This window comes from Chionomys nivalis, chromosome 25 (genome assembly GCF_950005125.1).
Source record: "Chionomys nivalis chromosome 25, mChiNiv1.1, whole genome shotgun sequence".
Classification (NCBI taxonomy): Eukaryota; Metazoa; Chordata; class Mammalia; order Rodentia; family Cricetidae; genus Chionomys; species Chionomys nivalis.
The window spans coordinates 26,197,075-26,210,954 of NC_080110.1; the positions used below are offsets into that span (position 1 = coordinate 26,197,075).

Sequence of the window (13,880 nt, forward strand, 5' to 3'; positions counted from 1 at the left end):
TGGAAGACTCAAGGTGCCAGTTAGAATGAAGAAGAGAAAAGAGGAAGGACCCAATCCTGTGTGAAGGTGGGGAGCGCAGAAGTCAGAAGAGTAAGGCTGACATCTGAATGGGTGTGCCGGTCCCCCATTGGACGGACAAACCTTGAGCTCTCAGGGAGGAGTTCTGGTTAGTTTGAGATGGAGAAGAGACTAATGACTGAGCACTGGACTCTCCAGTGTATAAAATCTGGGGAGACGAAGAGGGGAAATAAAAGAGGTTTGAAAAGGACTGTTGAAAGAGAAGCAACGCAAATAGAGTGTAAGGTCTTAGAGCCTAGGAAAGACCCTCAGGAGAAGGGAGGCGTCATCTGTGAGGTGGCATGCGGATGCTGATGCTGATGCGGATGCTGATGCTAGTGTTGGTGTTCCTGCTGATGCTAATGTCGATGCCAATGCTGATGCTGGGTTAACAGGATGAGAACTGAGGACCAAACGGTGGAGATGGCGACTCACATTTGATTTCCTGCCAGCCAGTGCCAAAACTGGTACTTAGAAACTGCTCCAAATCAGAGTCCTTGTTTGAGCCTCACCAATTCCTCTCTTGCAGGGACACGGTGAAAAGTAAAACAAAGACAAAAAACAACCTCATAATAAACTCCTGCGTCTCTCCCCTTAGTTTGTACCTGTCACCTTTCCTGTGGAATAGTAGCCTGCTCAGTTCTGCAGATGGCATGCTAGCTAATCAATCAGAGAGAGAGAGAGAGAGAGAGCCTAAATACTGATGACATCCAACAGATTGTCTCACCTCACTCAATCCCAAAGGCACAAAGGTTCAAGTAACTGAGTGACCTTAATATCAGCTTTTATAACGTCATGGTCCAGACTCAGAAAAGGGTTTCTGGAAGTCTGTAGTCATTGCTCTGAGCCTGCAGTCACTTTGGATTCCAGGAACAGCAGACGCTGAGAAACAGGTCACCCTATGAGACTATCTCCCGGGCAGGTATAATCATATCAATAAAACTGCATTGGCCCACAGGCTAGTTCGCAGAGCTGGAACTGAGAATATGAACAACCAGGCCACTAACCAAGGCTGCTTACTATTATGAGACCACCTACCCCCACTGTCCCAATTTTTCTTCTGTTTGCACCTAAATCTTATGTCAGTCCTCACAGCTAGACTGGGATGCCTAATTTGGATCTTCACCAAGTGACCATTTGGATTAAAATTCTTTCCTGCTATTTCATATTACTTTTTATGGTTTTCCTTGGGGCAAATGGCTGGGCCTGACATGTTAGAGCCCAGGATCAGGCCTCTGACTTAGGACTCTAGCAGAGAGAAAGAAATGAAAAATAATAAGTTATAGGACAGGCAGACAGGAAAAGGAATTAAAAACAATGGTGCAACGGTTTCCCTTATAAAGGGTAGCATGAGGAGTAAAGAGTAGCTGACTGAGAAAGCCTCTTGGTTTGTGTAGCTTTAGATGGGTCTTTGCTTGTTTTTTGTTGTTGTTTTGGTTTTGGTTTTTTTTTTTTGGTTTTTTTTTTTTTTTTTTTTGGTTTTTCGAGACAGGGTCTCTCTGGAGCTTTGGTGCCTGTCCCGGAACTTGCTCTTGTAGACCAGGCTGGCCTCGAACTCCCAGAGATCCGCCTGCCTCTGCCTCCCGAGCGCTGGGATTAAAGGCGTGCACCACCACCGCCCGGCTGCTTGTTTTTTTTTTTTTAATCAGTCTCCACACTGTAGCCCAGGCTCACTATGCTTCTCCTCCTGCCTCTGCCTCTTACATGCTAAGGTTATGTATGTATTCCACTGAACCCCAACGCCTTTGTTTTAGTATGAAGACTATCTCAAGACTTTTGAGGTATACCAGAAAGATCTAGTAGATAGGCTCCAATCAATAACAGAAGAGTCAGCCAACAATTGCCTCCCATTGACATACCAAAATTTATTTATGCTTTGGCTAGTGATGTTCTTTAAAGCTTCCTCTGGTTATTTTAAAATAAAATTTAACCAATAAAATCTTATTTTATTCACTGACTGCATTTCACTAAGATACATTTTTCTCAGGTGGAGAATTATTCGGTCAAAGATCATGAACATTTTAAGACTATTAGGGGTGCTCTGGTCTCTTAAAAATTGATTTACCTTACTAGCAGTCATGTATAAAGAATTAAGCTTTATTGAAGTCTTACTCGAGTTATGCCATGAATCTTTATGTCATAGTGGGATTCTCAAAGGGTTTAGATACTGGTACCCAAAGAGAATGATCTTAGCACTTACAGACAAAGAAAATGTTTTCCTTTCCTTTGTTCTATCTTAATTGTTTTCAAACTAGATACTTTGCTAATAAGAAATAATTATAATAATCATTTATTTTGAATTATGTGTTAAACACAAATGATATGTATGGTAGGGAAAAATAGTTTTTGAATCAGACCAGCATATATTTGAGTCTCCAACTCATTACTTGGGCATGTAATCCGTCATTTTAATTTCCTCTTATGTGAATATTAATCTCCATTTCCTAAGTAATAAAGAGAGTTAAAATCAGATCTGTGTGAGACCCCTGTTACCCAGTAAGAAAATTATTCATGAACATGGTGTTTTTTTTTTTCTGAAAAGATCTCATAAATATACTATTTTCTTTTAAAAGAAAAAAAGGAAACATTTTTCTCATGCAACATATGTTGTCCACAGTTCATAAAATTCCCACTTTACAGTTTTGTTAACCACCATGGGGGAAACAAATCCACGAATTTCTAGGCTAGTAAACTCTTGAAACGGCGAGCACCTGGAGGGTCTCCTGGGAAAGCACCGGCTGTGGCTGTAGACAGGGCTCAGCAGTGTCTCTAGAAATAGCAGCCAGTGAGCGCCAGGTGACTAAAGGAGGCTTCAGCTCAGCTCCCAGGCTTTGTGATTAGGCGAGTTTGCAATGGTGTGGGAATAACATGAAGAATACAAATGGAAGTCGGATACATCACAACATTCGGTCAGTTTCCAATCCGGTAAGAAAATCCATCGGGATGGGTAGAAGGTGGTCTGGGTCATGCCGTGAGGTCAGGAGCAAAAACATTGGGATTTCTGTCAGTGGCTGTTTAAGTGAGTCAGCAGAGGAGACCCCTTTTTGATTCTCAGAGAAACATATTTAGCCTTTAAGTCTGAGATGAAAAAAAACCCTATGAAGTTATTCAGTGTATCTTTGCAGCATTGACTTACCATCCTCTGGAGTCTCGTGCAGAACCAACAACCACCTCCAAAGAACGGGATGACAAATGCACCCATTTGAACACAACCCGAGAGTTTGATAGAGTAAGCGAAACAGACATTCTCTCCGTTTTGTTCAGTGTATTTACCACACTGACATTTGGGGAAAGATGACCGAATTTATAATAATTAGAAAGTGAAGAAGGGGTTACAGTGAGCTGAGCTAGGAAATCTAGACATTTTTACATGCAGACTTCACTAAAATGCCAGTCAGTATCTTCTGTTGTGATCTGGAGACTGATGAATAAATGTTTTTTATATGAAATGCCCTAGCCTAGTTCTCAACTGGGAACGGAAGCTCCCCTGTTTTCCTTCAGTGAATCAAGAAACTTGACTTTCAATTTTCGTAGCATTCACAATAATTTTGGCTCTAATTAAAATTTATCTATGATTTCATTAGTTAATCTGCATAGAAGGCAATATTCTCAGATAAAGAGACTCTCACAAAATGTTTACACAGATTTGTCTCAAAATATATGTATTGAATTCCCACTGTGTTCTAGAGTCTGGGCATACAGAGATGAAAAATGAGAATGTAGTTTGAATGTTCAAAATAGTATTAATGTCTCTGGTATTGATACAAAGTTATGGACAATTTTGATTTTATCTGTGATCCTTAAGAATAAACAACAATGTCAAAAATAATGTAGTTGGTATTTCCATCCACCGTTATAATAAAATTGGATTAACTTCCTGTTAGATCTAATATTGCAGAGAATAATCACCCAGGATAGCCCAGATAAATCATTTGACTCAAGAAATCAAGCTCCATTTCCTTTAAAATACAGGGCTGCCAGATCTTTTTTTCTTTTGAGTGGATCTCTAGTAGGAAACATGAGCAGATAATAAAGTCAAATGAGGGCCAAAATTTCAAAGCAGCATTTGAGGTTCAGCAGCCAGATTTTAGAGAAAGGAAAAAGAAGGGAGTTTTCAATGATTTTCTTTTAATATCTATACACGCATACATACACACAAACACATTTACATGTAGGTTAAATGTATTATATATAATATTAAATATATGTTAATATGTTTAATATGAAGACGGTTAGGTTTAGCAGCCATATTATAGACTAAGGATAAAGAAGAGAGTTTTCAATGATTTTATTTTAGTGTCTACCATATACACAGTCACACACAAACTTATGTCTGTGTGTGTGTGTGTGTGTGTGTGTATAATATGCAGAGGTTTATTATCTATTTAAAGTTTTACTTACTAGATAGTAAAGCTCCAAAGGCTTTTTAATTTCCGATACCAAAATACCTTCCCCTACAGAGTCCACAATCTTCAACTTATTTTTTAAATAATCACCATGAATCACTCAGTTAATAATTAATGTTAACTTGTACAGTATAAGATTAGCCATTTCTATATTTAGTTGTAATAAGGAAGAACATGTTATGTATAGCCTCTTTGTTCTTTTGATCAATTCATTTCCTTCTCTGGGACAATTTAATAATTGAGTCACAGATAGAGCAATCCTAAGAAACATTACAGCCTCAGCCCTTACTAAAAGGGATAAAAAGAGTTCCACCGTAAGGATGGAGATGTACTAAGATGAAATTGGCACAGTCATGCTGCGGATAAATGCTTTGTTGCAGACAGCAACACTCAGAATCTTGCTTTTCTAGAAATAAAATGTCTCTCCAAGTACAAGTCACAGAAATAACACAGTGTGGGGAAATTACGTGATTAGTATTATGTTGCCATCTCCTTCTACAGATAAAAGAACCATGGGCGTACTAAAACTTATCCCAGACTCTGTCTTTATTCACTTTAAGTTACACAGAAAATTGTTAATGCCCACTGTGACAGAAAAATAATCAAGATTACTGAGGACGGTCAACCATAGCATTTTTAGTTGCATCGCAAAAACACATGCCTCTTTATCGAGTTTCTTGGAGAATCTTGTAGCTCACCAGATGAAGGAAAGCAAAGCCCTCTGACCCTCACTGAAGTGAAACATGAACTCCTCCATGGTGGGAATTGAGAGGAAAGAAATGTGTGGCATCTACCCATGCAGGGTTAGACTCCAAGTCACTCAGATGTGGTTTCACAGATTGTGTGTGGTCTCCTGCCCTTTTGTGGCTCAACTTTTATATGTGATCACTTTCAAGTCTGGAAATAATAACCCCCTGTTGCCTGAATACCAGAGCATTAAAAAGAAAAAAGGAGAGATAGCCATCTGACTCTTTCACTAATGTCAAAAAAAAAAAAAAAAAGCACCAATGGTCAGTGTAAATTAATAATTTCTTCATTTTAATAAGAAGGTATCTATAAATTTTGTGGCTTAAAACAACCTCAGTTTCTGACTAGAAAGCAAGTTTTCTGGAATATTTAAGGCTTATATCTCGTCTTCACTCATGTTGGAGGACGAGGTGGGAAGTCTTATTTAGTCTTATTTGTCTTTCAGGCTCGCTCTGTGAGTGAGGCAGTCAGAGCAGCAATAGTTAGAAATTTATCTTTTTTTGTTCGGTTGTTTGCTGTTTTGTCTTTTTGTTATTGTCGGAGTTTTGGTGGTTGGTTGGTTGGTTAGTTGGGTGGAACTGAGTCTCACTACGTGGCCCTCGCTGGCCTGGAATTTGCTACAGAGATCAGGTTAGCCTTGAACTCACAGAGATTCTTCATTACTGGGATTAAAACTCTGCGCCACCACACCTGTCAAGTTTTATTATCATGAGGAGGTTCACCCTAGAAACCTAAATGTGTCTGACCTCGTTTTCCCAAACAAGATTTGTCTGCACACGGTTTTCCTGCCTGGAACGAATTTGAGCCGCTTTCAGCTCACACTTTGACTGCCATCTTCTGCCCCCGGAGTGAGAAATGCTGAAGGAACAAGAGAAGTAGAAACAACCCAAGGGAGATTGAAAGAGAACACAAGGAATAACAATAGGCGAAAATAACAATACAGAAGAGGAAACATAATCAGGGAGATGAAAGCAGAAACTTCTGTTGACCGGAACGTACAATAATGAGACTTGCAAAGTCTGTTGAAGCAAGTAACTGGCTCTTACGTTCACTGACTGTACACAGGATAAATTTAATCAGGGTTAAGTCACTGCTTTTCTTCCATCTTGAGTTTTGTATTAAGCCTATATCTCTTGTGCGCTCACTCTCACCATGTGTGTGTGTGTGTGTGTGTGTGTGTAACTTTCTACAAGTTTAGATAAATACAAAATCACAAAGCACAAAGACGGACATATCATAAGAATATGCAGTATAAATTCTGTAATTTATACAAGCTCTTTCTCCCCCAGTGAATATGTACTCAAGAAGGTCAAGGTTCTTATCACTTCATGATTTTTAAAAAATAATTTATAATTATGATAAAGCCTACTATAATTATATAAATTTAGATTTCAGGGAAATGTATACAAAAGGTCTAACTAGTAGATTGAAGAAATCTTTGGAGGCAAAAGAGAAAGGCTTATCACAGGACAAGATGAGTGAAAGAGGGCACTAATTAAGAGGTAAAATTAAAACAGAGGAGATTAATGAAATAAAGAGAAAACTAGGTTATACAGGGCTTTCCAGATGAATCAGCTAAGGGATTCTGACCTAAGTTGCTAAATTTGGATGCTTTCTTATTGGCATTGAATTTGCAGTGGGAGAAAAAGAAGCAAGACGAATATAAATTTAAACCAACAACTATAAAGACTCTTCCATACCCTACTGAACTGGTGGAAGAATGAAGAGAGGTGGAGAGGCAGAGTCTGCAGACTTTCTTAAAGCCTGATATTCTGACTCACATATAAAACAAAATACATAATTTTGTGGCAATGAAATAGTTTGAGCATTGTGTTTTCCTCTTTTCTGATTGCCTGCTTGACTTTCAGCTAAAACTCCTTGATAGATGTGAAAATCAATCAGAATAAAGTGGCCCAACACAATCAGGCCACTTTCTGCCCTGATGTTATTAATTGTTCTAGTCAATAAGCTTTGGGCCTCCATTTGAGCAGTGAAGTCACTACTCCATTTCTCTTTGTTCTGAATATGCAGAGAAGAAGCTCACTGAGAGAATTGTTTTCAGTGTTAATATACAATAAATTCATATTGGTGAAAGCTAAGTCTACCAAGGATCTGTCATCTGCCAGTTTTCTAGCTATTTGCCATTTTTTCTCCCTAAATTTTTATGTGTTTCCCAGAGTTTTAAAAGTTATTCTAGTAAGAAAAAATGCATGTATTAACCCCATTTGATATATAAACTCCAAGAGAGTTCGGGTTCGATACAAATTACCCATTCCAGATTGGCCCCAAATCTTTCTCATCATCCTGTGTTCCTAACTATAATTTATTGATGCAGAAAACCTATTTGGTATTTGCTTACCTACTTGCAGCTTCTAAACATGCAAGCACAATTATTTGTTAGATTATCCTGTCATTGTAGCAATTTCCAAAGTAGACAGGACAAAAGCTTCTAATTGTGTAAGCACAAAAGTCAAGAGAATCCTGCCCCATGTCTTATCTTTAACAAACAAGAAATTTATGTCTGTCTTCTCACTCACTACTGCCCATTACCTGCATCATAATTTGTGTTAACTAAATAGCAAAGATTTATTTTCTCATATATATATATATATATATATATATATATATATATCTGCCTATGTGGGGGCGTGTGCATGTGAATACACATGCTCACAAAAGCCAGGGGATGGTGGATTTTCTGTAGCTGTCATCACGAGCAATGGCGAGCCACTGGGTGGGGTGCTGGGAACTGAACTCCAGTCTGCAGAAAGGTCAGTACATATTCATAACCACTGGGCCACCTCCCTGGCCTCCAAATACATGAATTCTGTGATCCATAACTACAATAGAATATTTATGTCCAAAACCAAAACAACAGGAATATGGAAATACAATTAACTTTGCATAGAAATTATCTTCAAACAGTTGTGGACTGGGATGAGAAGACAGGTGGAGATGATCTAGGAGGAGTTGAGAGAGGGAAAAATAATCAGAATATAGTGTATAAAAAAATCTATTTTCAATTAAAAAACAGAAAAAAGATTATCTTTGGATCTTTTTCTGCTTCCCTTAAATATATAATGATCAAGGCATCAGAACTGTATTATATATAAAATGTGAAATATTCAAAATCAATTCTGCATATTTCTAAAGTGCCTATTTCTCAACTGAGCAGAACCCACCTAGAGCAGAGTCCTGTTTTCCATCACCCTTCCTAAGCCTACCACGTAAGTAACAGCACAGTGTTGATTATTATGGTTCTAATTCTTTAGCTGTACAAAGATTTATTCAATGCTTACTATGTGCCTGGTAATGGGGGAGATGTCAGAGAACCAGATAGACAAGTTTCCATATAATAGAGTTTTATTGAGAGAATAAAAACTAGTAAATACAACATGTTGGTTAATGATAAATACCATCCAGAAATAGAATAATGTGGCAGAGACCAGTTACACTGGAAGGCTTCTCTATGGAAATGAAATTTAAATAGAGAGCTGAAAGATCAGAAAGAGTTGCCACACACAAGTGTTGAAAAATCTTTAAGCAGCGGGCAAATTAAAATCAAGGCCATTCAGTCAAAATGCTCATTGTTTGCTGAGGCCCTGTGAGGACAGAACGACCTGGATGGGGAATATTAGGAAACAATCAGAGTTAACAGGGCCAGACCAAGTAGTGCCTGAAGACCCACGTAGTTAATATAATTCTTATATGATAGAAAATCAGTGGAGGATTGAAAGGGAGACAGAGATAGAAAGACAGAGAAAGGAAGACTAAACTCATGGGTAAAATAAAGTATTTTAAGAGATGTGCAAAAGGCAAAGAAACTTTCAAGAGAAGTTTTACATGTATCATCCCCTGTTTAGACAATGGAGAGAATGCCAGTCCTGTGTAGAAGCCACGGTCCCACTCTTGTGGTGGTGTTCAATTGAGCAGTTCACCTACCTAGAAAAATCCTAAAGACAAGAAGACAGAAAACAAAAAATAAACCAAGCTCATCCCTAAATAGGACACCTATCACAAGGCTAAGGGAACACAGAGGCAGAAAGAATATAAGAACCAGAGGATGTGGGGAAGGCTGTGAAATTCTGTCTTCTGGACAAGACATAGCTATGATCCTCATGAACTCATAGATGTGGTCACCCACACAAGACAACAAGAATTCCAGGACAGATGAGGTAGATGATGCTCAAGCCCCACCCCTTCTGTGGAGCCCTTAGCCTAGGTAGTTTCTGAGGAGAGAAATCATTCTTTTCTGAGAATGCGGCCACGGACAGAATTCCTACTCTCCAGTGGGTGGTCCCACATCCAAGCACATATGGGCAGGAGTAACTGGATCTAGTGGGTCATTGAGTTGAGAGAGGTCATGTTGAAGATATATGGCAGGAGTTGGGGGTGAGATATTAGGAATGTATGTGACTATATTTCATCAAACACCATGTGAGCTTCTCAAGAATAAATAAAATTGGAAAAGTTTAAAAGTTAATCAAAAATACATTAGAGAAAGTGAAACTATATTAGAAACCAAAGAAATGAAAAGGACAGAGAGAGCAGGATAGAAAGAAAAGTCACCTGAACAGAAGTATGCAAACATCTAGCAAGAAGACTATATAAATAGTGTGGCTAGAAAGAAACACAGTACATATTGGCTCAATTGGTATTTGAATGTGAGACTAAAATATTTAGAAGCAAATCATCCACATGTCACATAAGAAAGAATATTTCTGCAATTAAGCATTGAATCTATAGATTTCAAAGGCATTCTGCATTATAGGAACTATCACACAAGGAAATAGTATAAGAAAGTTGTGTGTGTGTGTGTGTGCTTAAATTTAGAGACAAAGGATCTTATGAGATTACAGGCAGAAAAAGTAAGTTATCTACTAGAAGGCTAGCCTCAACTCAGGGTGTATTTTACAGTAACTTTAATTGCCAGAAGTCATTGGAATAATAGCAGCAGCTTTCCAAGGCAAAAAATAAAAATAGAGATTGAATTAAGAATCCAATATCCAGGCAAGATGTCATTTGTTACTAAAAGCATCATAAACATAATTTCAAAGATAAAATGCCTCCAAAAGTATAGGACTCCTGAGCCTCATTTGAAAGTAACAGATACTGAAATTCAACTATGTAAAAGATGCATTCAAATGAAGAGCACAAGAATGGTAGCATCCTTCTAAGAAAGGAACCGAGACTCCAAGGAGAGGGACTACAGGATGGGGGAGAAAATAATATGTTTACAAGGTTCAGGTGTGACTATAATGTATAGAGTGTAATGTACGTAATAGATAGGTGTGTGAGGTTAAGACAGGAAGAGCACTCATGTTTGGTTAACCAGAGACCATTTAAAAATTGAGAGCTCTTTTAAGTATTTTGACTATAATTGCAATTGGCTGGACTAGCATTTTGGACGTAACATTATGGTGTTCATAATGGAAAATTAATTAGATGGGCCAATAAGAAGGTTCACTGAGTAAAGGCACTTGCTACCAAGCCTGATGACTTGAGTTGAATTTCCTGGAACACGCAAATGGTAGGAAGAAAGAGCCAACTGAGGCCGAGTGTTCTTCTGACCTCTATATGCTTCCATGGCATAAATGGGCATGCACACGCACATGCACACGTACACACACACACACACACACACACAGAGAGAGAGAGAGAGAGAGAGAGAGAGAGAGAGAGAGAGAGAGAGAGAGAGAGGAGGAGGATGATGATGATGACAACGACAGATCTGAACTAAGATGATTAAAATATAGACGAAGATAAAATGGTTGGTCATTCAGGAGAGACTGAGAAAGAAAACAGAGAGATGAGATATTATCTGACAACAGACAGTAGAATAGACACTGCCAATTCGCTGTCATAATAGCAAAAAATATGAAAGAAGTCAGTCAAAATGACTACCAAATATGAAACTTCACCACATAAAACATGTAAAGAGAAGACAATTTAGTCGTGGGTAGAGAGAGCAAGAAGTGACTGAGTGTCTTAATGTTGGGTCAGAAGCCCAGGTGGAATATCTATGTAGCAAGGCATAGAATAGAAATGTGGAATGCAGATGTAAACAGAAGCAAATGGCAACACAGAGCGATAAGACAGGACTGAGTATCCCTACAAACGCTTCAAAGGAACTGAAGCTCTTTACTCAGAGAGCTTCAAAGACACAGTAGAAAAATTGTTCTGGAAATCACTTGCCAATACAAATCCTAACCAAATACAGGGGTTCAATGACTGAGAACAGAGTCAGGAATAGAGACTCACTGAGACCAAGAAGGGGGTGCTTAACAAAGTAGACTTCTCTGCGACTATAGGGAGACAGAATTTCTCTCAAGGATTTTAGGGATTTAGCACCCAATTTTTCCTTATGTAATATGTTAGTTTCTGTTACTATAACACTTTTGAAAATTTCAGCCCATGGTCAGTTGGCCTGTTGTTTTGGGGCCTTTGGCACAGTGGTATAGTATAAATTACTCAAAATCTGGAGACAGTAAGTAAGCAAAGAAAGAGAAGGGGCTAGAGCTTGGGGACGTCCTCCAAGGACACCTTAGTTTGATCTAACTTCCTCCCACTAGGCTCCACTTATTAAGGCTCAGGACCAGGTCACTAAATCATTAGCATGTGGCCTCTGAGGGACATTTTAGATCCAAACTCATGAACATAGCAACTGTGTGAGTGACTGATTGCTATAAAATATCTTAAAGTTCCCATTTAGAATTTCAATTTCTCCCTGAAACGGAAATCTTTAATCATAAAACAACCAAGTGGGGCTTAGAATTCAGACTAAAATATACCGTAAGCTATTTTATGGTAACTTGAAAATGAAGCTATAGCCTTATTATATGCCTTAGAAATTTCTGCTTTATCTCATTCAAACCTATATGCAACAGCACAGAAGGAGGAGCTAAACGCTTCCAACACCTATTCACAAAGACGTAGGTGGTATATACCCATTAACTACAGGAAGCCACACTCCTCTTCTGTTCTAAATAAAATTGTCAATTGGTTAAGAATCCTTTCTTTTTTCCAAATTTGTACTCACATTCTGTCTGGCATGTATGAGGACCCCAAATACACATATATCTATTTAATCTATACTTTAGCATCACTTAGTTTATGGGGTAATAGTCAGAGGTCCGTGCGTGCTCTGTGGAATCCAAGTCTTTCAGACAAGCAGAGATCAGAGGCAAATTATTCAAATGTTTGCTGCAGCAAGCCAGAGGGTTCTAATTTCAGCTGATTACCTCTGTGCATTTAGCTGAGTCATTCAAATTTCTGGTTCAAAGGCGCAGCTTTTACCATCTTACAAAGTTGTTTTGTTGAGTGATTTTAATCTTGAGTTCCTATTTTACTTCCCATTTGAGACTTTAATACCGTTTCCACAGTGACAAGCCTCTGTTAATCATGGCCCTGGGAATTGAGCTCTCAAGGGTTTACACAACCCCCTTGTCTCTCAGTTCCCAGGGTTGATTGCAACTCCAAATCCTGCCCTTGGGGACCAGAGACAGTGCCTGCCTACTCAGCCTGCCTGAAAAACACAGTGGGCAAGCCAGAACTCAGTGGCTGCTCATCAGTGTTTCAGGGATGTTAGCTGAGACTTTTACCTTTAGTCATGTAGATAGCTGTCATACAATCTCTGAGATCTAGCAACAGCTTCCATATGCCGGCAGTTTACATGACAGGCTTTAGGAGGAAAGGAAGTCTTTGTTATTGGGAGCTATCAGGTAAACTGGGTTTTAGTAGGTAGAAAAAAGAATTAAGCTTGAAACTATAGGCTAACTATAAACTGAAAACCACCACTGGTATCTAAATCCTGCTGGTCCTTGAAGGTTTAAATCAAGTTTTACTTTCTATATTAAACTGTTATTGACTTACAGGAAGCAGCTTTAAGCAATTAAAAACACAGAAAATGATATACAAACACATACAGATCACTACATGAGCTTTAAATGTTTTATTTTTTAAATTAAGTGTATATGCAGGTATCTGTGTCAGAGTATATACAAACATGAGTGAAGTGCACAGCAAGGTCAGAAGAAGCTAGCGTCACAGGTGATTTGACTTGGATGCTGGGAACCAAACTTGGGTCCCTTGCAAAAGCAGTACATGCCTTTAACTGTTGAGCCATATCTACAGCTGCCATTACATGATATTCATGCCATAAAGAATCACTCTCTGAAAGAAGAGGGCCACATCTTATTAAGACAGAAGACACAAACCCCAAGTTCAGTCGACTGTAGTGACAGGCTGTAGTGAATACTCAAGGGGATGATGCTGTGGGATAATGCTTTGTACCCTGTAAAGATTTGTCACTCTCATTGATTTAATAAAACACTGATTGGCCAGTAGCCAGGCAGGAAGTCTAGGCAGGGCAACCAGACTAAGATAATTCTGTAAAGAGGAAAGGCAGAGAGTCGGTCACCAGCCAGATGCAGAGGAAGCAAGATGGGAATGTGTCACTGAGAAGAGGTACCAAGCCATGTGTCTAAACATAGACAAGAACTATGGGTGAATTTAAGTTGTAAGAGCTAGTTAATATACCTGAGCTAATAGGCCAAACAGTTTATGATTAATATAAGCCTGTATGTGTTTCTTTGGGAATGAATGACTGCAGAGCAGGGCGAGACAGACTTTTGTCTAAAGAAAAATCCTTTTTAATTGTGGCTGTGTTCT

At 38.7% G+C, this 13,880-nt stretch overlaps 1 protein-coding gene across 3 annotated transcripts in view; it reads left to right on the forward strand.

Moving 5' to 3' along the window:
* Ptprr (protein tyrosine phosphatase receptor type R) overlaps positions 1 to 13,880 on the forward strand; it is a 231,502-nt gene that overhangs the window by 114,511 nt on the left and 103,111 nt on the right. The window contains exon 1 of one of the 3 annotated variants that reach the window (XM_057758052.1): positions 2,845 to 2,966. The exons of 1 other annotated variant lie outside the window; for it this stretch is intronic. Coding sequence is in view for 1 of the 2 variants with exons in the window: in XM_057758050.1 (XP_057614033.1) it covers positions 2,926 to 2,982 (57 nt within the window). In the remaining variant the exon portion in view is untranslated. Of the gene's footprint in view, positions 1 to 2,844; positions 2,983 to 13,880 lie in introns of those variants that run through there. One more of the 3 variants, XM_057758050.1, reaches the window with a different exon arrangement.